Source organism: Salmo salar, chromosome ssa12 (genome assembly GCF_905237065.1).
Source record: "Salmo salar chromosome ssa12, Ssal_v3.1, whole genome shotgun sequence".
NCBI lineage: Eukaryota > Metazoa > Chordata > Actinopteri > Salmoniformes > Salmonidae > Salmo > Salmo salar.
This window is the reverse complement of record NC_059453.1, coordinates 52,769,187-52,792,732: the sequence shown is the minus strand read 5'-3', so window position 1 is coordinate 52,792,732 and position 23,546 is coordinate 52,769,187. Positions and strand designations below refer to the sequence as shown.

Here is a 23,546-nt window from a genome sequence, read left to right as displayed (position 1 = left end):
GAAAATGAGCGTTTCTTCAATGAACACGTCCAGGTGGTCTCTTCGGAATTGAATCAGGTTTTTTTTCTCCTGTTTGGTACCTTATGAACATGACCCAGGTGTACTGCTGCTCCTTATGAAGAGGTTTAGTGGGGCTGTTACTGTGAGACTGACTGGAGGGTTAAGCTGGTTTGGGGCGAATAGTTTAGTAACAAATAGCTGTTTCAGTGACTCACCTGCATGCCAATGACAGCATAGATGAAGAAGAGCATGGCGATCAGAAGGGCAACATATGGCAGAGCCTGGAGAGTGAGAGACAGAGAGAAGCGAGAGAGAGAGAGAGAGAGAGAGAGAGAGAGAGAGAGGAGCAAGAGAGGGATAGAGAGAGAGAGGTCAGAGAAAGGGAGAGAGAAAGAGTGAGGAGCGAGAGAGGGATAGAGAGAGAAAGAGAGGGTAGAGAAAGGGAGAGAGAGAAAGAGAGGAGCGAGAGAGGGATAGAGAGAGAAAGAGGTCAGAGAGAGAGAGAGAGAGAGAGAGAGGGATAGAGAGAGAAAGAGGTCAGAGAGAGAAAGAGAGAGAGAGAGAGAGAGAGAGAGAGAGAGAGAGGGATAGAGAGAAAAAGAGGTCAGAGAGAGAACGAGAGGGCAGAGAAAGAGACAAGAGGGTGAACAAGGGACCAGAGTTAGTTCAGTGCATTAACAGCCTGGTAAATGAGTTGAGTGGATGACGGTGATGAGTTTTAAGGGACGTGGTCCTCCTCACCTGGAAAGACTTGATGAAGGTCCACAGGAGGGTGCGGATCCCCTCCCCTCTGCTCAGCAGTTTGACCAATCGCATGACTCGGAAGAGACGGAAGAAGGTGATGGAGATGCGAGCGTTGTCCTCCGTGTTCTGTAGGGGAAGGAGGCAGCGTCAGAGGACCGGAGTGTGTGTGTGTGTGTGTGTGTGTGTACACAGGGAACCTGGCTGTGCTTCAATGCCATGGACAAGCACTTAACAGTACTCAGAGTACTACATGCAGGTACACTTAGTCCAATGGCGATCCTAAAGGTCTACTGAGACTGAGATGTGAGATGCATACGAGCTGATTCAGCGTACAGCATCTTCACATCGCCTAAAATCTCTCCGTGAACCTGGGAGTTTTGAGACAACCGAGGGTTGCTTGAGGGACGGTGACTACGTGACGTAGGTAACAAGAACTAATCCTCGATCAACTGGAACAAGTTAACTACGGAACTACAGATCAGTCTAGGAAAAAGGATTAAAATAGGCTTTAGAAGTCACCAGTATATTTCACAGTCCTGTAAGTATTCCCGGTAGGGACATCGAGACACTTCCTCTCAAAACCAGGCGAATCCTGGACTTGTTGCATGTAGAAGGGCAGTTTTTTTTTTTCTTTCCCCCAACTCTCTCCTCTGGGACCACCAGCCACTTCACACATCTGTTCTAGCACGGAGGAGAGGATGGGAAAACCCAGTACAACCTGACTGACAGGGTGGGAGTAGTAGTCCCCTATGCAGGACAGCTGAAGCTGATAGGAATCTGTATCTACGGGGCTGGTCGTGAAGCTCTACCAGGAGCCCTGCTACAGTACAGGCCTACAGGGGAGGGGAGGGACAGGAACGCATGCCGTAGGGAGAGAAAACCTTGCCATAACTCGACAGGACACATCAGCACAAGCATGGCAACCCCCCGGTCCAGAGTCACTGCATGCGGAGTCACAGTGGGTCTAAACCCCCCCCACAGAGAGGTCAGCCATGAGGAGTCAAATGTCATAGCGGAGGTCATGACCCCAACCCCAGGGGTCATCCACGGTTCGCCGCCCCACGCAGGGGGGCACACGGCACGGCGGAGACCATGCGGCGGTGTCAGCGCTACAAACGTGAGGAGGAGCGGAGAGAACCCGCCCTCGCCATGGGGGATGCACACCGCCACGTTTGAGTGATCGACACACTCTCCTTCAAAACAACATGCCCAAACGAAAACGGGATATGAAGAGCAAAAAAGCCAAAGCAAACTGACTCAAACCAACAACAAAAAAACACAACCAAAAGAACTGTCCAAAACCCAAACCAAACTGTTCTCAGAATGAAAACCAAACTTTTTAATTGTATAAATTAAAAAGGCCAGGTTATATAAGAGACCATATAGAGGATTAGAGGTTATATAGATAGAACACAAAAGAAATGAACAAGCAAATCAACACAAACCAATGAAAACCCAGAGAAGAGAGGGCAAGGCCCTGATTGGGGGAAGAGCATCTTACCCCCGACTCATCCACCTGAGGAGCCTCCGTTGGCTTTAAAATCAAAGACCTGTGTTAATGACTCGCACAACGTAATCACAGCGTTATCCCTTATACTTGCACACTTGAACGCAATATCATCAACATGTTTAATTAAGACGTACGCACCATTAAAGACTCACACTTAACCACATATACCGTCACACTTTAAAAAAAACGGACGTTGGGTTGGAGACAGGACACACAACATTGTCTCGACACTTGACGTTTACACACCGCTTATGTAACACTGAAAGAGCGGACTCACGCACACCTAAATCACAACCGCTATGTAACATAACGTTAAGGACACAAAGAACAGAATCTTAGCGCTTTAAACGTTTAAGACTGTCAGACAACATACAGTTCGGCTTAACAACTTCTATGTGGTGCTTACGTTGCATTTAAGACCGGCACACAACATGAAGACAGTGTAACACGTAAGGTTTAAGACTGAAACACAACTTTATCACTCACTGTGTGATGGTAACATGTGATCTTAGAGGTCGAAAAAAAGCTTGTGGCTTGACACATTGATCACGTTGGAACAATGTTTATGAAACAACATTTGACTGACGCAGATTCTTATTATGACGCGTATGGATAGGACGGTTCCAAACGTAACGTTAACCCGACCATAACAGCGTTGCTATAGCGACTGTCACACAACCCATATATAACCCATTCCTATCAGTCAACAGGTCATACTACTAGTGCTTCTGTAACTATGGTAACTAATAAACATCCTTTCCTCCACTCATGTAATATCACTATTGGCTTTTGACTTGTCATCAGTACATGATTCAGAACTCATTCAGAATTTGTACTTCAACCTTTCCAGTGTGTCGCTTAAGGAATACTGTTTTTGGGACTGTGTTAACATTGGACTAATGAAAAAAAATGAGCAAAATATCGTTTTCCTTTAAGGCTGAAAATCATTGATCTTATGCTAACTCACACTCAGTTTCTCCCGCCCACAAATCGAACGCACCACACACAAATCCACATGAACATACCCCACCGACACACATTTTGTAAAATATTACATTCAAAGTTAGTCATATTGTATTAGTCAAAACGCTTTAAAATGCAGCTGTCAACACCTATATTGGAAAACAGTTTATTCCTCATCAAAACACAGCTGTGAAAACTGAGAGAACTGTGAGAGAAACTGTGAACCACTGTATTCTTTCAGGTGTATGACTTCACAGCAGCAGTACAGGAACAACACTGAGGGATGTCATCAACAGTGGACAGTAAGAGTAGAGCAACTCCTGACAGACACGGCTTCGGGTCATTCATCTCCCGCGGTGGCTCACACCGAACAACAGGAGCGTTACGGGGTGCGGAACGAGCAAACCGTCACCACACGCGGAATAATAAAGCTTGAGGAGGTTCTCTAGGTAATCCTGGCCAACCAGCAGCGTTTGACGGAGCGTGCGTTCGGCATTGCCACGTCGCCGCAGACAAGCGCCGCACATGTACACGCGAGACAAGCTTCGAGGATAAGGAGGCGGCGTTAGGAGCCGTTAGTGATACGTGTCAGCGTCGCACGCAGCAAACCCCCATGCGTGTCAACGGTCAGTGCCCTGCATCAAAGTCGCCACTAGAGGACGCTCTCACAGTCCAGTGCGAGCGAAAGAGATCAAGGGAGAGAGAGAGGGGGGGGGGGGGGGGATATAGAGAGAAGAGGGGGAGAGGAAGAGGGGAGAGAGAGGGTTCGGGGGGTACGGAAAGAGGGAGAGAGCGAGAGAAAGAAAGTGAGAGAAGCAGAATAGTTGGAGGAAGAGAGCGGTGAGAGATCAAGTGAAAGAGAAGTACAGAGAGAGAGAGAGAGAGAGATGGTCATGCACCTGACTTAAGGCTACACACCTGGACCTGCTCTACAACATGAGCTCCGTTGGGAGCTTCACTAGATGGGAAGACAGAACAGAATACAGATACAATCACTCACAGAGACACAAACGCAAGATCAACAAAGAACCTCAGACTCAGCTACCGCATTGATGGAACCACCAGAGATAACAGTCATCAGATCTGCTTATGGCCCGGCTATAAGTGCTCTGTTTCTTCCGTGAGGCTCACACTGATTGTGGAATGACTGTTAGTGAAGCCTGATGCTGGCTACTTTGCCTGCGTTTCAACTTTTGACCCTGGTCGAACTTTGATATTGATTGCGCTGCTTTAATTGTGTTCCTAAGCAGAAGCAGACCTTACTTCTGCTTAGGAAGAACACGCTGCAGAAAGAAATAGAATGTAAAAGTCAATCCAATATTAAAATCGCCACTGTCTGTACATTCTATTCCATTCTATTTCTATGTTTCAGCATTGTGCCGGGTGAACAACATGCCCTAGCTGTGCTATGAGCTCCAGGGCCATTCTGTCTGGAGGGGAAAACAGACAAGGGAGGTGTGGTGAGAGAGAAGGGTCAAACTTCACAAAGGGTCACAAAAGGTCATTGAGCAGGCGGACTGACCGGTGCGGGGCCCATCGCAATTTGTGTGTGAGGGGGGGGGGCATGAGGAGGACGCTAGGGGGACGGGGTGTACACCTGACACTTTCCCAGCATGCATCAGGAGAGGAGGTACACAGCCCACAGAGATTGGGTAACAACAATCAGGCCACACGTGAAATGGGCAGCTATAGTATAGCCATGCGTGGACATAGATCCTAGATCAGAAGTTAAAACAGCCCAACTGAATGGAGTGTCTGATCTGGTCAGATCGTCTCTATCTGTGAAAGATAGTGAGGCAGAATGGCGGCATGCAAACCAACAGCCAATGGGAGATGGAAATGGGCTCACACACACGTATGTTAAACACAGAAAACACACATACCAGCTCTCACACAGACAGTCATGCACTAACACATTCATATCCACATAAAACAGGAACACAGACACTGACATATGGGGACTCCAGAGAAACAGCACTGAAAGAATCGCACTAAGAGAGCGAGAGAGTGCGTGTGAGAGAGAGCCAGACAGAGAAAGAGAGCGAGACAGAGAAAGAGAGAGATTGAGTGAGAGAGAGGGAGAGTTGAGCTCTGCTTCACTGCACCTATAATCTACTTAGAAAATGTGTGAGTGAGAGTGTGTGTATTCATTGACAACGGGCATATGTGACATGCACTGACATGTATGTACATTATTGACATTGTGTACAGTATGCACACTGCTGCATGTGACTTAAGAGAGTGTTGCGTTAGTAGAGTTAAGTTAGTCGCAGTAGCTTTTCAACAGAGCACTACCCGACCAGGCTACGCAGAGAAGAACGTTTCAGCAGTAGTCTGCTACGGTAGTTCTAAACAGTAGTCATCCACCGTTTGACCCTGTCTTGACAGACTAACTCAACCAGGCCAAAGTACTGACATATCCTGAAGCATGGTCAACAGATATCCCTCTAGCTTTGCTTAATAGTTACTTCATTTCAGAACATTTCTTTACAAACGCCTGTTTTTTTTTGTTGTTGCCCAAACTGACAAAACGTTCGTTGACTCATTTTGAGTTTCGTCATCCATTATCAGTGTGAAGGGATTCGCGAAGACAAAGTTGTTCACGAAACAGATTAACACGGCAAAAAAACAAAACAGGGATGAGTTGGATCATTGCCATACTTGCCTCTACAAGTTTCTATGGAAACAGAATGAACAAGAGTACAAGGGTTAGACGACCAAGCGGATACAACAGCAACACCGCACGGCTCGTAAGCCGTCTATAGATCGCCATGGTTACGGCGTGTGGGGACACCTCTGTCGGGAAACGTCCGGGTGCACCGAGGCATCGTAACACTCGCTTCAACAATAAAACAATCAAACATTTCACCACGTCGTACCATACCACACATTAGGAATGCATTGCACACGGCCTGAGTGTCAGAATAAACAGAAGCTGCTTAAGGTTCATTTTAATAGCGACAGTACATGTTTTTTTTTTTTAACCAGACAGGAGAGTACAAGACAAGAATTACAAGAAGACTGAAGCCGTACAGAGGAAGCCAATAGAACCACTAGCAGACTGAAAACCAATAGAGTATATATTGCCCGAACAGAATATCCTTTGAGACACATAAACTGTACATTTCCTAATATTGCGATCTGAATCAGTTTCACTGTAAGTATGAAGTGATGAGCAGCAGCTGTGTAGTACCAACTAGCTAACATAGGGGGCGCTGTGTGCCTAATGTAAAAATAATATAGAATCCACGAGGATTGAGAGAGTGTTAATGTTCACTCGACGTCAATCTAAGCATCTTCCTTAACCTCAGGACACTCTTGGGGATAATGCTGGTGCTACTGGCATTCTGGCTTTATTGCAAGGCTTCAGTTTCACAGAAGAGGCAGAAAAAGGTTGTACTTACATTCACTTCAGTGATAGCAATATCAACGACGCTACCAACTACTATTAAGGCATCAAACGTGTTCCACGCATCTGTGAAATAGTGCTGTTACGGCAAGCCACAACACACAAGGGGATGAGAGGGGGGGGGGGGTGAGGAATTTGAGAGAGAAGAGGAGTACAGTGTGTGTGGATAGGAGCGTGTAAGGGAGGCAGCAGGGAGGGCCGGAGAAGGAGAGAAGACACACAAAGAGAAAAGAATCCATCAAGACCTGAATAATCAATAACAGAAGAGAGTTCCCGACAGAGGCCCTTTGGTAGCAGAGGAGCTGAAGTCAGCAGAAACAGCAGCCCATATAACCTAAGACCAGGGGTGTATTCAGTGAGGTGAAACGTCCAGAACGTTCCCTTTCCCGTTAGAAAATGTTACATTACAATTAACTCCTCTACCTGACATACGATCACAGCTGTTCTACACCATGAATCTATACAGTATTTACAGTCATTACCCAAATTGTTGGCGCCCCTTGGTAAAGACGAGCTGACGGAAAATATGAAAAGAGGTCTCTTTGGCGACACGCACCAGTGGTGGGTTTTGTCGTCCAAACAAGGATGCATAGAAAAGAACCTCATACCTACTGTCAAATATTGTGGTGGATCTTTGATGTTATGGGGATATTTTGCTTCCACTGGTCCTGGGGCCCTTGTTGAGGGCAACGGGAGCATGAACTTTACCAAGTACCAGGACATTTTAGCCAAAAACCTGGTGGCCTCTGCCAGGAGGCTGGATCTTCCAACCAGACAATAACCCGAGGCACACATCAAAATCCACAAAGAAATTGTTAATTGACCACAAAACCATGCGTTTCAGGGGGAAAAAAGGCCTTATGAGATATGTAATGTATCGTCATAAAGAATTATAAAGATAACATTCGCCTAGGAACTCACTTCGGTGAAGGCCACAGGACTGAAAATGAACAAATTCAATGTATCTGTCACTAGCAAATGCAGTCGTGGGTGGTCTCACTACGAACCAGCGGAAAAGGCAAGGCAAAGGAAAGATTATATTGTAGGCGTCGCTTAGTGGGGGCATTACTCAAAATCTGGACCGCCCACAGGGTCACAGTGACTCTATTGGTTTGAGTAATGACTCCTCAAACGTTTTGAGTAGTGTTTACAGTTTACAGTGTAGGCGGGGTTAAGTGGTGAGGTTTAATACCAAAACACTGTATTAACTTAACTAGTACTGAGCTACTGGCGTCATTTCAGTTACTTTCAAACGATATCTGCATGTTAAGTGCATCTACTCCAATGTACGACCGGATTGTCAACGACTGGGTGTAATACAAATGTGTGTGTGATCTATAAATGTTACTGTGTTAGAACGTTAGGTAGGTCACTTGTTAGTGTTTCAGAGACATGCTCTAGTAGGTGACAGTCACACACACAGACAGAGAGAGAGAGAGAAACAAAGAGAGAGAGAGGGAGAGAGAGAGGGGGAGAGAGAGAAAGAAAATGAAAGAGAGAGAGAGAGAGAAATGAGAGAGATAGAGAGAGAAAAAGAGAGAGAGAGATAGAGAGAGAGAAAAAGGAGAGAAATAAAACGAGAAAGAGAGAGGGAGAGAGAGAGAGAAAAAAAGGAGAGAGATAGAGAGAGAGAAAAATAGAGAGAAAAAGAGAGAGAGAGAGAGAGAGAGAGAGAAAAAAAAGGAGAGAGATAGAGAGAGAGAAAAATAGAGAGAAAAAGAGAGAGAGAGAGAGAGAGAAAAAATGAGAGAGATAGAGAGAGAAAAATAGAGAGAGAGATAGAGAGAGAGAAAAAGGAGAGAGAGATAGAGAGAGAAAAAGAGAGAGAGAGGGAGAGAGAGAAATAAAACGAGAAAGAGAGGGAGAGAGAGAGAGAGAAAAAAGGAGAGAGATAGAGAGAGAAAAATAGAGAGAAAAAGAGAGAGAGAAAAGGAGAGAGATAGAGAGAGAAAAAGAGAGAGAGAGAGAGAGAGAGAGACCTGTCTCTAGGCATCGCAGTACTCCACCACACCAGTCAGTCTCTTACTGGGTACCGGTCCTTATCCTCAACAACTAATAATAATAAAGGTACTGTACACACAAGAACCAAAGACACCTGCAAACCTAATGGGCAAATGTGCAGAATGAAACAGCATCTACGTATGTGAGATGTGTGTCCATCTGTGTGCACACGTGCATGCATCTCTGTGTGTGTGTGTGTGTGTGTGTGTGTGTGTGTGTGTGTGTGTGTGTGTGTGTGTGTGTGTGTGTGTGTGTGTGTGTGTGTGTGTGTGTGTCTGTGTGCAGGCGTGTGTCCTTACCCTGGGTTTGAAGGCGATGAGTTTGAGCACCATCTCCGCAGTGAAAACAGCAGTGAAGACCATGTTGAGGATGTCCATCACATAGTTAAATGTCGCAGACTGGCCATAGTGCTACAGACAGGAGAGTGATAGAGAGGGAGGGAGGGAGGGAGGGAGGGAGGGAGGGAGGGAGGGAGGGAGGGAGGGAGACAGACAGAGAAGGAAGGACACAGACAGAAACAGACACAGACAGACAGACAAAGACAGAGACAGACAGAGATAGACAGAGACAGACAGAGATAGAGATAGATAGACAAACAGACAGAGACAGACAGAGACAGACAGACACACAGACAGAGACAGATAGAGACAGACAGAGACAGACAGATAGAGACAGACAGAGACAGACAGAGATAGAGACAGAGATAAAGACAAACAGAGACAGATAGAGACAGACAGAGACAGACAGAGAGGGGTGGACGTAGAGAAAGTGCAGATGTAAGTGCCAGATATTGTACAGAAGACTAAAGAGGTTGCACAAAGCACCAGGAAGCTGAGATGCTGGCTCAGGGGTTCTACTGCAGGAGATTGTCTAACAGTGAATGCTGCTACACGGCCAGGGCTTTACGAACGGGTTGGGTTGAACTTCTTCTCACCTGCACAGCCAGGCAGAGCGTGTTGAGCATGATGAGGACGAACATGATGTACTCAAACCCGGTGGAGTTGACCACGTACCAGAACTTATACTGGTAACGGTTCTTAGGGATGTACCTCCTCAACGGATGGGCCTTCAGGGCATACTCCACACACTGACGCTGTAGAACACACGGGGAGGCAGTAGCCTAGTGGTTAGAGCGTTGGGCCAGTAACCGGAAGGTTGCTGGATCGAATCCCTGAGCTCTGCCCCTGAACAAGGCAGTTAAACCGAACTGTTCCCTTTTAGGCTGTCATTGTAAATAAGAATTTGTTCTTAAACTAACTTGCCTAGTTAAATAAAGGATACATTTAAAAAAAATAATTAAACACACACGGTTATACACTACATACCTGTACACATAGTATAGAGTACTTAAGCAATAAGGCACGAGGGGGTGTGGTATATAGGCGATAAACCACGGCTACATGGCCAATAAACCTGTTCTTACACAGGACGCAAAGCAGAGTGCCTGGATACAGACCTTAACTGTGGTATATTGGCCATATACCGCCCAGGTGCATTACTGCCACCGTAAACTGGTTGCCAATGTAATTAAAACAATGAAAATGACTTTTCTGTCATACCCATGGTATAAACTGGGTGGTCTGTTATAAACTGGGTGGTTCGAACACTGAATGCTGATTGGCTGACAGCCGTGGTATATCAGACCGTATACCAAGGGTATGACAAGAAGGTTATTTTTACTGCTCTAATTATGTCGGTAAACAGTTTATTATAGCAATAAGGCGCCTCAGGGGTTTGTGATATATGGCCAATATACAACGGCTAAGGGCTGTGTCCAGGCACTCCGCGTTGCATCGTGCTTAAGAACATCCCTCAGCCGTATATATTGGCCATATACCACACCCCCTCGGGCCTTACTGCTTAAATATACCACGGCTTTCAGCCAATCAGCATTCAGGGCTCGAACCACCCGGTTTATAAACACAAACATAGCATAGCAACACACTCAGAACACTTACCCAGTGTGGGAGAACTGCTAGTCTAGACATGTAGTACCACACAACTCATAGTCACACATAGACACACACACACACACACACACACAGACACACACACACATAGACAACGCATGAACACACACACGTGTTCACGAACACACACGCACGCCCAGGGAATTGTGTTTCTGACCTGGTTCTTATCCAGCTCACAGTTCTTGTACTCTTTCTCTCCCTGCTCCTGAAATGTAACGATGACGAAACCCACAAAGATGTTCATCATGAAGAAGGCGATGATGATGATGTAGATGATGAAGAAGATGGAGATCTCGATGCGGTAGTTGTAGATGGGACCCAGGTTCTCCCTGTTCGAGTCTATGGCCTTGTAGAGCAACCTGAGAGAGAGAGAGAAACAGAGAGAGCGAGAGAGAGAGAGAGAGAGAAAAAGAGAGAGAGAGAAAAAGAGAGAGAAAGAGAGAGAGAGAAAAAGAGAGAGAGAGAAAAAGAGAGAGAGAAAAAGAGAGAGAGAGAAAAAGAGAGAGAAAGAGAGAGAGAGAAAAAGAGAGAGAGAGAAAAAGAGAGAGAGCGAGAGAGAAAAAGTGTGAGAGCGAGAACACACGTTTGTTGAACTTCCTGTTTTTCTATGCACAAAAGGCAAAAATTGGAAGGTGTATTATATTGTATATGGGTGTATAATATGAGTGTGTGTGTCTTACGAAGGCCAGCCCTCGAAGGTAGACACAGTGAACAGAGCCATCATGGCCATGAGCACGTTGTCAAAGTTGAACTCGCTGTTGTGCCACACTCTCTTATGGACGAACGGCTGGTTCACGTCCCCGTCCTTATAAAGGATGTAGGTGCCCCTGGGAGATAAGAGGTCAAGAGGACACAGGGGTTAGAGGTCAGAGGTCCGGATATAGGATTCGTCCTATGATGTACCGTACGTAAAGAACATGAATGTTGTGAATATGTCCGTCTATGCGCAACGCGCTCAAATCAAAAACGCTGCAGAACACCTACTGTACAGTAAATGTAAGTATTTCTGATACAAAATGGATGGTGTCCGTTTGCTGTGTGTAGATGGACAAAGGCATCAAAAACAACTGACTTGCACTCGTCGGGGCCAGACTTGGCTTCGTCTGTGCAGCGGTAAAACTTCCCCTGCAAAGCAAACACAACACTTTATTCTAAACGGTACTGCCACAAAACGAACCCTCAACCCTCAGGTGTCAATGTCTAGGTTGGGGGATATACTGAAGCTACGACGCCATTGACATCACAATCCGTGTTACGGTGCTGATCTTAGAGCCGGGTGTTACGGTGTTGACCTTGAATAGCTGCACTCCTATGCAGGCGAACATGAACTGCAGTAGCGTGGTGACGATCATGATGTTACCGATGGTCCGGATGGCCACGAACACACACTGGACCACGTGCTGTAGGGGTCAAAGTTCAAATGTTAGCAGCTATTGAACAGTGAGATGGCATTACGTTGGCGAAAGGTCAATATATGTCAAATACGTAGGAAGGAGGAGGTACAGCGACGACGCACTTCTAGAAAGTTGTTTTTTATAAAACCCCTTGTACAGGTTTAAGCAACAAACTGTCCCAAGTTTACTGCACTTGTTCTACAAATACTACGGCAAGTAATATGGTACTGAAAGAGAAGGAGTAGGATGTATAACGTTTTAGGATGAGGCAGTACTGTACCTTGAGGCCCTTGGCTCGGTTGATGGCCCTCAGGGGCCTGAGCACTCGCAGGACTCTCAGAATCTTCACCACCGAGATGGCGGAGGACCTAAAGGACATCACAGGAACTCCCTGTCAGAAACAAACTCGCCCTCTCTAAACACAACCATTCATTGCCATAATCAAACGTGACCGTGTACATAAAAATAAAAAAAAGACGTGTTAGGACGGGAGAAGGGACAGAGGGCGAGGGACAATGGGTGACGGATATGAGGATGAAGACAGAGAGAGAGAGAGAGAGAGAGAGTGAGAGAGAGAGAGAGAGAGAGAGAGAGAGAGAGAGAGAGAGAGAGAGAGAGAGAGAGAGAGAGAGAGAGAGAGAGAGAGAGAGAGAGAGTGAGAGAGAGAGAGAGAGAGAGAGAGAGAGAGAGAGAGAGAGAGAGAGAGAGAGAGAGAAAAATAAACAGTGTGGGTGGAGGGTAGCAGCAGGTACTGACTGGATGCAGAAGGAGACTAGGGAGACCCCAACCACCAGCAGGTCCAGCAGGTTGAAGGTGTTCCTACAGAACGCCCCTTTATGGAGGAACGCTCCGTATGTGGTCATCTGGGGGGAAGGGCACAGCGAGTTAGACGGGGTAACAGACACTTACAAAACACACAGAAGTACACACATCGACACGCACATTCGCACAAACACAGGGACACACGCACGAGTACACAAGTACACAGTGGTACACCGCAAGACAGACAGAAACACCTACACAGATATATATATATAGCGGTAGAAACACTCACTCCCCTCAAACCCACATACACCCACATACAGTATTTCCACACTCTTGTAGAACACTATTTCAGGGTGGCGAGCTCAGACTCAGTAAAACAGGAAGTTAGCAGCTACCGTCGCCACCCCGCGGCACCGCGGTACATGAATGTAGTAGTAAGTCATTCACTTCACAATCGGCTAATAACAGGGTCCCCTGCGGCAACAAAACGTGCAGTTTGTTGGCGCGCTGAGGACAAATAGATCTACTTCCTGAGAGAAATGACAGGATTGAACGGCCTACCGGTCGGAAAACCCCATGGCCTTACTGACACATTCATGTATGGCCGTTTCCCTTAAAGCACATTCCTTCATGTTCTTTAACAGCTCACAGGCTAAAGGGGATAATAGAGCAGCTCCACTTTTAAAAACAAAAACAAAAAAAACACATCAGACTTCAGCAGGCAGAGAAGTAAACAACGCAGCGACAAGGAAGTCTTGTTCAAATCATAAAAGAAAAGGATTCATCGTCCTGAGTGCTTGTGAATGTAGAGACCAGCTGGCGTGGGCGGGAAAGCACTGCTTACGCAGCAGGATCAAACTGAGCTGGGTCGTGTTCATTCGGCACCAAACGGGGAAGGACTATCTGAACTGGTCCAATAAGAAACTCTGGTTTCCCGCATTCCGTTGCAAAACATGTTGCTACGGTGTGCCGTGATGAATACGACCCTCAACAGGACTGGGCAGGGTTGGGCTGCCCTCTTAAGGGTTCTGAAGGAAACACTACATTTCTAAGCACTCAGTCAATCTGGGGAAAGCCCATGCTCGACATGAACATGGTTGGTTTGCCCCCTCTTTTATGGCTCAGTATCTGAATAGCAGTCAGTCGGTATGAAACAGAAGCATGGAGTCAGCTTTGACTGGAGATGGCCTTAGATGTTTGTTTATAACCCCCCCCCCCCCCCAACACTCCCCAAATGACATCCAGGTCAAAAAAATCAGTCAAAGCTACATCTCTTAAACGGCACATTGAAATCTCTTTCCTTTGCACAAAGAGTTGCATCATTTTTGGAGAGGTGCACTAAACCTTTTCAACTCATTGTTGACTTTTCCATTCGTGACAGACATGATGACACCAATCGGGGTTGGTTTGTGCCTTTGATTCCTTCATGGATTATTCGTATCCTGATAAGCGGCAATTGAACAACTCGTGTGTTAGTGTGTGTAGTGCTAGTAAGTAATGATGACAGTCGAGGGGTGCGTTCGTAAATTCACTCCGGCTATCTACTCCGATTTCAGAGCACTCTCGTCTGAGTGTGCCAGAGCACAGAATAACTGTTTTATTTTACGAACGCCCAACACCCGTTGAATATGGCCGGTGTCTGTAAACGTCGTCAAAAAAGCTTAATGAAATTGTTGCAAGCAGCACAGTTACAGTCACCAACGCTCTAGATAACATGAAAACAGCCTATCCAGCTCTGCCAGGGGGAGTAAAATGGTCAGAGTGAGGTGCTCTCTTATTTATGTCTAGAAGTAGCTAGCAAGCTAGCCAACTTTAGCCAGTTAGCTTGGGTGCTTGTGCCGTTGTGAGGTCAGAACGCTCGGATCAACCCTACTCCTCGGCCAGAGCGTCCAGTGTGCGCCTTCTAAACGCTCCGAATTTACTAAAGGACAACCTGACAACGCTCTGAACTGACGAACGCCCAGAGCACACTCTGGCACTCCAGAGTGAATTTACACAAACACACCCTAGATGTTTTGGTAGTTAAAAGAGGTGCCATGGAGTAAAAAGAGAAATAATAAAAAGGAAAAGTGAAACAAGGCAGGAAGTACTGCGGTGGCAGCAGGTGACACACAAAGGAGAGAGTGCAGCAAGGCTCTCTGTCGTCATAAGCGAGAGTTACCTTCAACATGATCTCAAATGTAAACATGCTAGTGAAGACATAATCTGCATAGCCTAGGACCTGGAAGGCAACCAGACGTTGGGAGTGTTACTGCGGGGTCAGTTAGTTGACAGCACAGAGAGGCGGACACAGGCCATTTACCTTCAACAGGATCTCAACAGTAAAGATAGCCGTGAAAGCATAGTCAAAGTAACCAAGTATCTGCAAAAAGCAACGGACATGTTTAACATGGGTTATACAGGTCACGCAAGTACGTTCATCAGAGACATTCGAAGAGAACAAGTTAGCGTGGGAACCCGTGTGTGCAGGAAAGAGCATAGGAAATGACTTCGTATGCGTAAAAAAAAAAATCAACAGTATTCGTATAAATGAATAAAATCTGTGTATATTACAATATATTTCATAATGCAGTATATATTCATTATATCATTTCATTACGAGCACCTGCACAATGTCATCCACCTACTATCACAATGACATGTCATTGTGCAGCTTGAGGTTAAGTTGTAATGATGAACATACATAATGATTCCAAAGTCATTGAACCTGCTGCCTAAGAGGATCATGGGGGAAACTTCAGGAAAAGAGTAATCATTACCGTTAACGTCACTCTTAACCAACTAAATCCTTAAATATGAATACAAAAAAAAACGTAAAATACGCAATAAATATCCCAAATCAATACAGAATGTATCTTTACTATGTACTACTATGTAGCCTAACAGTTGAAAACCAGTTACTGCCTACTGTGTGCTCCCCAATAAATATGACCCAACATTATTTGAATGTAGACAAGAAGGTTTCTGTACTTACGATGTTGCGAGCAGAGAAGTTGCGTATGGGGTCCTCTGCAGCGAGGGAGACAGAGCTGAGCATGATGAACACCAGGATGAGGTTGGTGAAGATGTGGTGGTTGATGAGTCTATGACATCCCACCCGGATCCTGAGGAGAACAACAGGAAACGCACACACCCGCTTAAGAGAGCTCAGAAAAGTGTGTGTGCGTCCGTCCGTCCGTCCGTCTGCGCGCATGCGTGTGTGCATGTGTGTGTGTGTATAAGTGCACGTGTGTGTGTGTGTGTGTGTATATAAGTGCACGTGTGTGTGTGTGTGTGTGTGTGTGTGTGTGTGTGTGTGTATATAATTGCGTGTGTGTGTGTGTGACCTACGGGTTGGTCTTGCTGAAGATGAAGAAAGCGCTGCCGTCAGGGATGGGGGTGATCTTCTCCTTCTTGACCAGCTCAGAGATGGCTGGGCGTGGCCCTGCTGGAACCTCTGGCTCCTCCTCCTCCTCTGCTGCACAGACAGACACACACACAGTTAGAGAGATAGACCACACACGTGCACTAGTACCCCCCCACCACACACACACACACACACACACACACACACACACACACACAGGCCTGTACCTGCAGCATTCTCCTCTTCCTCCTCCACTGGTGCCTGTATCCAAAGAAGCAAAAGTGATGAGACGTTAGAACCAGAAGTGTGTAATCATATGCAACACATGTATACAATGATGCTGAATGAACCCGAACCACAATATGTCTGGGGTGGAGTTCTACCTCTTCCTTTTTCTCATCCTTTTTGTCTCCTGGAGTGTTGAGAGACTCTGCGTCTGCCAGGTTGTCCACAGCGATAGCCAAGAAGACGTTCAGCAGGATGTCTGAGCAAAGTGTTCTGTCAAGGACAGAAACTGAACACATCTACTGTGCCGTAGTGTAGTCCATGGCTAGAGCAACACACCCATATACACTATTCAGAAAAGTCCAGAAATGTTCATTGCAATAATGACGGAAGAAACAACCCCAGAGATCTATACTGACTACATAAAAAAACGGGGTTGTGTTTGCAAGACTACATCTCTGTTCATAAGAACATAACAACTTGTTATTTGTCTATATTCACCATGGTGGACCATATCCATAAAGAATCTGTTTAACTAGGGGAAATTAGTCAAGTCACATCAAATCAGATTGTGATTATCCGGGCTCAGAGAGATAGAGGCGATAGGATGAGTGCGGCAAGGAAAGGATACAGTTTCCACAGATGAAGAGGATAATGAAGTAGAAGGAGACGATCATCCCTGAGGAAGATGGGCCGCCGTACGCCATGATGCCGTCATACATCACAGCGTTCCAGTCTTCACCCGTCAGGATCTGGTCACAACACACCCAAATACACTCAATCATTTTGGATGCTACACACATAGAGGACCTAGAATTCATTTGCGATTCTATGGAAACACATACAGCGTTCACTAGTAACAAGATGGCGCCGAGAGACACAGTCACCCTGTTTCTAGTACCCAGCCAACTTTGCAGTATAATACACTACCGGTCAAAAGTTTTAGAACACCAACTCATTCAAGAGTTTCTTCATTTTTAACTATTTTCTACATTGTAGGATAATAGTGAAGACATCACAACTATGAAATAACACATATGGAATCATGTAGTAACCAAAAAAGTGTTAAACAAATTAAAATATATTTTATATTTGAGATTCTTCAAATAGCCACCCTTTTCCTTGATGACAGCTTTGCACAGTCCCAATAGGACAAGATAAATACCGATGTTCATTGACTACAGCTCAGCCTTCAACAATGTAGTGCTCTCATAGCTCATCACTAAGCTCAGGTCCCTGGGTCTTAACACCTCCCTGTGAAACTGGGACCTGGACTTCCTGACGGGCTGACCCCAAGTGGTGAAAGTAGACAACAATACCTCTGCCACGCTAATCCTCAACACAGCGTACCCCACAAGGGTGCGTGCTCAGCCCCTCCTGTACTCCCTGTTCACCCATTACTGCGTGACCACGGACGTCTCCAACGCAATCATCAAGTTTGCTGACAACACAACAGTGGTAGGCCTGACTACCAACAATGATGGGACAGCCTACAGGGAGGAGGTGAGAGTCCTGGAGGAATGGTGCCAGGAAAATATCAACAAAACAAAAGAGCTGATCGTGGACTACATGGTACCGATTGGTCGATGTGTCAAAATTTTAAAAGCACACGGTAAATATCCCTTTGAGCATGGTGAAGTTATAAATTAGGCTTTGGATGGTGTATCAATACACCCAGTCACTACAAAGATACAGGTGTCCTTCCTAACTTAGTTGCCGGAGAGGAAGGAAACTGCTCAGCGATTTCACCATGAGGCCAATCATGACTTTAAAACGGTTACAGAGTTTAATGGCTGTGATAGGAGAAAACTGAGGATGGATCAACAACATTGTAGTTACTCCACAATACTAACCTACAGTATATGGCAGTGAAAAGAAACAAGCCTGTACTGAATAAAAACATTCCAAAACATGCATCCTGTTTGCAAAAAGGCACTTAAGTAATTGCAAAAAGGCACTTAATACAAAAAATGTGGTAAAGAAATTAACTTTTTGTCCTGAATACAAAGCGTTATGTTTGTGGCAAATCCAAAACAACACATCATTGAGTACCACTCATCATGCCATCATGTTATGGGTATGCTTGTCATTGGCAAGGACTAGAGAGTTTTTAGGATAAAAAGAAAAGGAATACAGCTATAAGCACAGGCAAAATCCTAGAGGAAAACCTGGTTCAGTCTGCTTTCCAACAGACACTGGGAGACAATTCACCTTTCAGCAGGACAATAACCTAAAACACAAGGCCAAATCTACACTGGAGTTGCTTACCAAGACAATATTGTATGTTTCTGAGTGGCATAGTTACAGTTTTGACTTAAATCGGCTTGAAAATCAATGGCAAGACTTGAAAATGGCTTTCTAGCAATGATCAACAACCAACTTGACAGAGCTCGAAGACTTTTAAAAAGAATAATGGGAAAATATTGTACAATCCAGGTGTGCAAAACTCTTAGAGGCTTACCCAAAAAGACTCACCGCTGTATTTGCGTCTATAAAGTATTAACTGAGGGGTTGTGAATACTTACAGTATTTAAATGAGATATTTCTGTACTTCATTTTTCGAAATACATGTTTTCACTTGGTCATTATGGGGTATTGTGTGTAAATGGGTGAGACAAAAAGTCTATTTAATCCATTTTGAATTCAGTCTGTACCACAACAAAATGTGGAATAAGTCAAGGGGTGTGAATACTTTCTGAAGGCACTTTACATAGAGTCATTGAGCACTGGTCACTTTAATAATGTTTGCATACTGTCTCACCCACTTTATATGTATAAACTGTATTCTAGTCATGGCTCGTCCTATATAACTACTGCTGTACACACCTTTTCTATTCACATACTGTCCATACTGTCGATATACACCATATTATATTATATTCCGGTCTCAGACACTGCTCGTTGCGATATTTCTTAATTTCTTTATTTTTTGTACAAATATTTTTGATTACATGTTCATTTTTTTTTTGTATTGCTAGGTATTACTGCATTGTTGGTGCTAGAACCACAAGAATTTCGCTGCACCTGCGATAACATCGGCAAATCTGTGTACGCGACCAATAAACTTGGATTTGATTAGTGCACCATAACATCCTACTGTAGTTTATATAACATGCCATAGACAGACAATGGGGCATATTACTCTACTTACTTCCTGTAAAACACAGCATACAGGGAAAACAAACAATAGTCCGGCTATGGCTAGCCCGGTGGAGCAGTCAAGAGTAAATGAAATGCTTTTGACGTTATTTGGCTCAAGCGTTTACCCACCTACTGTGGGAAAATGCATTGAAAATATCGGGAGCATGTGACTTCAAAAGCCTGTGACTTTCCTCTTGGTATAATGGTCAAGACGTTAGTTTCTCTCGTGGGAGACCCGGGTTCACTGGGCTAGCCCCCATGTCAGGGTGTCATCATCAGGAGGCTCTCCTTAAATACAACATTCACAAAATATACATGTAGGTAACTCATGAGGTTCTGAGAGAGAGAGAGAGAGAGAGAGAGACAGAGAGAGAGAGAGAGAGAGAGAGAGAGAATGGCTGTGATAAGGAGAGAGAGAGAGAGAGAGAGAGAGAGAGAGAGAGAGAGAGAGAATGGCTGTGATAAGGAGAGAGAGAGAGAATGGCTGTGATAAGGAGAGAGAGAGAGAGAGAGAGAGAGAGAGAGTGGCTGTGATAAGGAGAGAGAGAGAGAGAGAGAGAGAGAGAGAATGGCTGTGATAAGGAGAGAGAGAGGGAGAGAGAGAGAGAGAGAGAGAGAGAGAGAGAGAATGGCTGTGATAAGGAGAGAGAGAGAGAGAATGGCTGTGATAAGGAGAGAGAGAGAGAGAGAGAGAGAGAAATGGCTGTGATAAGGAGAGAGAGAGAGAGAGAGAGAGAGAGAGAGAGAGAGAGAGAGAATGGCTGTGATAAGGAGAGAGAGAGAGAGAATGGCTGTGATAAGGAGAGAGAGAGAGAGAGAGAGAATGGCTGTGATAAGAGAGAGAGAGAGAGAGAGAGAGAGAGAGAGAGAGAGAGAATGGCTGTGATAAGGAGAGAGAGAGAGAGAGAATGGCTGTGATAAGGAGAGAGAGAGAGAGAGAGAGAGAGAGAGAGAGAGAGAGAGAGAGAGTGGCTGTGATAAGGAGAGAGAGAGAGAGAGAGAGAGAGAGAATGGCTGTGATAAGGAGAGAGAGAGAGGAGAGAGAGAGAGAGAGAGAGAGAGAGAGAGAGAGAGAGAGAGAATGGCTGTGATAAGGAGAGAGAGAGAGAGAATGGCTGTGATAAGGAGAGAGAGAGAGAGAGAGAGAGAATGGCTGTGATAAGGAGAGAGAGAGAGAGAGAGAGAGAGAGAGAGAGAGAGAATGGCTGTGATAAGGAGAGAGAGAGAGAGAATGGCTGTGATAAGGAGAGAGAGAGAGAGAGAGAGAGAGAGAGAGAGAGAGAGAGAGAGAGAGAGACCCACATACTGTACTGTTCACCCACCTGAAACACAGTGAGCAGTGCCTGGGGGAAGTTATCGAAGGTGCTCCTCTTGGTCTGCGTCTCGTCGAAGTTGAACTTGCCCCCGAACACCTGCATGCCCAGCAGGGAGAAGATGATGATGAAGAGGAAGAGCAGGAGCAGCAGGGAGGCGATGGACTTCATGGAGTTGAGCAGCGACGCCACCAAGTTACTGAGAGACTGCCAGTGACTGGACAACACAGAGGGGGGGGGTTAGTAACAAACACACACACACACAACATGCGCACACATGCCTACTGACGTCACACACCCACACACACACGCTCACCACATACGCTGCTGCAACTGCTCCACATACACGGCTGCTACAGGTCAGTCTACTATCTATCCTGCTGCCTAGTCCCTTTACCCCTATCTACACTGCCTTCAGAAAGTATTCATACCCTTTGACTTATTTCACATTTTGCTGTGTTAGAGCCCAAATTCAAAATGGATCTACACACAATACCTCATTAATGATGAATTAAATAACCTGTTTTTAGACATTTTTGCACATTAATTGATCATGAAATACAGAAATATCTCATTTACATAAGTATTCACACCCCTGAGTCAATACTTTGTAGAAGCACCTTTGGCAGCGATTACAGATGTGAGTCTTTCTGGGTAAGTCTCTAAGAGCTTTGTGCAACATTTGCCCGTTATTATTTTCACATTTTTTCAAGCTCTGTCAAATTCGTTGTTGATCATTGCTAGACGGCCATTTCCAGGTCTTGCCATCGGGTTTCCCCAGTCTTTGTGGTTGAATCTGTGTTTGAAATTCATTGCTCAACTGAGGGACCTTACAGATAATTGTATGTGTGGGGTACAGAGATGAGGGTGTCATTGAAACATCCCTTTAAAGACTATCATTTCACAGAGTGAGTCCATGCAACTTATAATGTGACTGGTGAAGCAAATGTTTACTCCTGAATTTATTTAGGCTTGCAATAACAAACTGGTTGAATACTTACTGATTCAAGACATTTCACCTTTTCATATTTTAATCATTGTACAAATTTCGAAAAACATAATTAGACTTTGAAATTATGGGGTAATGTATGTAGGCCAGTGACCAAAAATCGAAATTGAATCCATTTTAAATTCAGACTGTAATACAATTTGTTTAGAAAAAGTCAAGAGGTGTGAATACTTTCTGAAGGCACTCCCTGTATATAGCCATGTTATTACCTAGTACTCCCTGTATATAGCCATGTTATTACCTAGTACTCCCTGTATATAGCCATGTTATTACCTAGTACTCCCTGTATATAGCCATGTTATTACCTAGTACTCCCTGTATATAGCCATGTTATTACCTAGTACTCCCTGTATATAGCCATGTTATTACCTAGTACTCCCTGTATATAGCCATGTTATTACCTAGTACTCCCTGTATATAGCCATGTTATTACCTAGTACTCCCTGTATATAGCCATGTTATTACCTAGTACACCCTGTATATAGCCATGTTATCACCTAGTACTCCCTGTATATAGCCATGTTATTACCTAGTACTCCCTGTATATAGCCATGTTATTACCTAGTACTCCCTGTATATAGCCATGTTATTACCTAGTACTCCCTGTATATAGCCATGTTATTACCTAGTACTCCCTGTATATAGCCATGTTATTACCTAGTACTCCCTGTATATAGCCATGTTATTACCTAGTACTCCCTGTATATAGCCATGTTATTACCTAGTACTCCCTGTATATAGCCATGTTATTACCTAGTACTCCCTGTATATAGCCATGTTATTACCTAGTACTCCCTGTATATAGCCATGTTATTACCTAGTACTCCCTGTATATAGCCATGTTATTACCTAGTACTCCCTGTATATAGCCATGTTATTACCTAATACTCCCTGTATATAGCCTAGGGACAACTTCACCCTACTCCACATGACAGTGATCTCACCGTGTGACCTTGAAGATCCTGAGCAAGCGGACACAGCGGAACACGGAGATGCCCAGAGGAGACATGATGGCCAGCTCCACCAGGATGGTCTCGGTGATGCCTCCACACACCACGAAGCAGTCAAAGCGGTTGAACAGGGACACAAAGTAGGCCTGCAGGCCCAGACTGTACATCTTGGTCATCATCTCACACGTAAACATGCCCAGCAGAACCTTGTTTGCCACGTCTGGAAACACGCAGGGCAGAGGGAGGTGTCAGTCAATATAACACCTTAACAGTATTGTAAATATCATAGATACTATAGTTAGGGACTGGAGTTTTTCCTTACCACCTGACCTGACAGTGGTAGCCAGTGTGCAGTGTAGTGTACTAACCCTGTACTTGTGTAACCCAGTCAGGCTGGTTGTAGTGTACTAACCCTCTACTTGTGTGAGCCAGTCAGGCTGGTTGTAGTGTACTAACCCTGTACTTGTGTAACCCAGTCAGGCTGGTTGTAGTGTACTAACCCTGTACTTGTGTGAGCCAGTCAGGCTGGTTGTAGTGTACTAACCCTGTACTTGTGTAACCCAGTCAGGCTGGTTGTAGTGTACTAACCCTCTACTTGTGTGAGCCAGTCAGGCTGGTTGTAGTGTACTAACCCTGTACTTGTGTGACCCAGTCAGGCTGGTTGTAGTGTACTAACCCTGTACTTGTGTGAGCCAGTCAGGCTGGTTGTAGTGTACTAACCCTCTACTTGTGTGAGCCAGTCAGGCTGGTTGTAGTGTACTAACCCTGTACTTGTGTAACCCAGTCAGGCTGGTTGTAGTGTACTA

General features: G+C 45.1%; 1 protein-coding gene across 1 annotated transcript in view; it reads right to left on the bottom strand.

Moving 5' to 3' along the window:
* Positions 1-23,546, bottom strand: part of LOC106565299 (voltage-dependent L-type calcium channel subunit alpha-1D) — a 133,870-nt gene that overhangs the window by 19,019 nt on the left and 91,305 nt on the right. Inside the window, 20 exon segments of the mRNA XM_045692034.1 lie at positions 216-281; positions 742-870; positions 6,622-6,705; positions 8,927-9,037; positions 9,562-9,720; positions 10,755-10,956; positions 11,278-11,424; positions 11,670-11,722; positions 11,890-11,997; positions 12,272-12,359; positions 12,748-12,854; positions 14,918-14,977; positions 15,059-15,118; positions 15,731-15,860; positions 16,087-16,213; positions 16,330-16,363; positions 16,486-16,586; positions 16,959-17,079; positions 20,791-20,998; positions 22,735-22,960. Coding sequence (XP_045547990.1) covers positions 216-281; positions 742-870; positions 6,622-6,705; positions 8,927-9,037; positions 9,562-9,720; positions 10,755-10,956; positions 11,278-11,424; positions 11,670-11,722; positions 11,890-11,997; positions 12,272-12,359; positions 12,748-12,854; positions 14,918-14,977; positions 15,059-15,118; positions 15,731-15,860; positions 16,087-16,213; positions 16,330-16,363; positions 16,486-16,586; positions 16,959-17,079; positions 20,791-20,998; positions 22,735-22,960 — 2,321 coding nt within the window.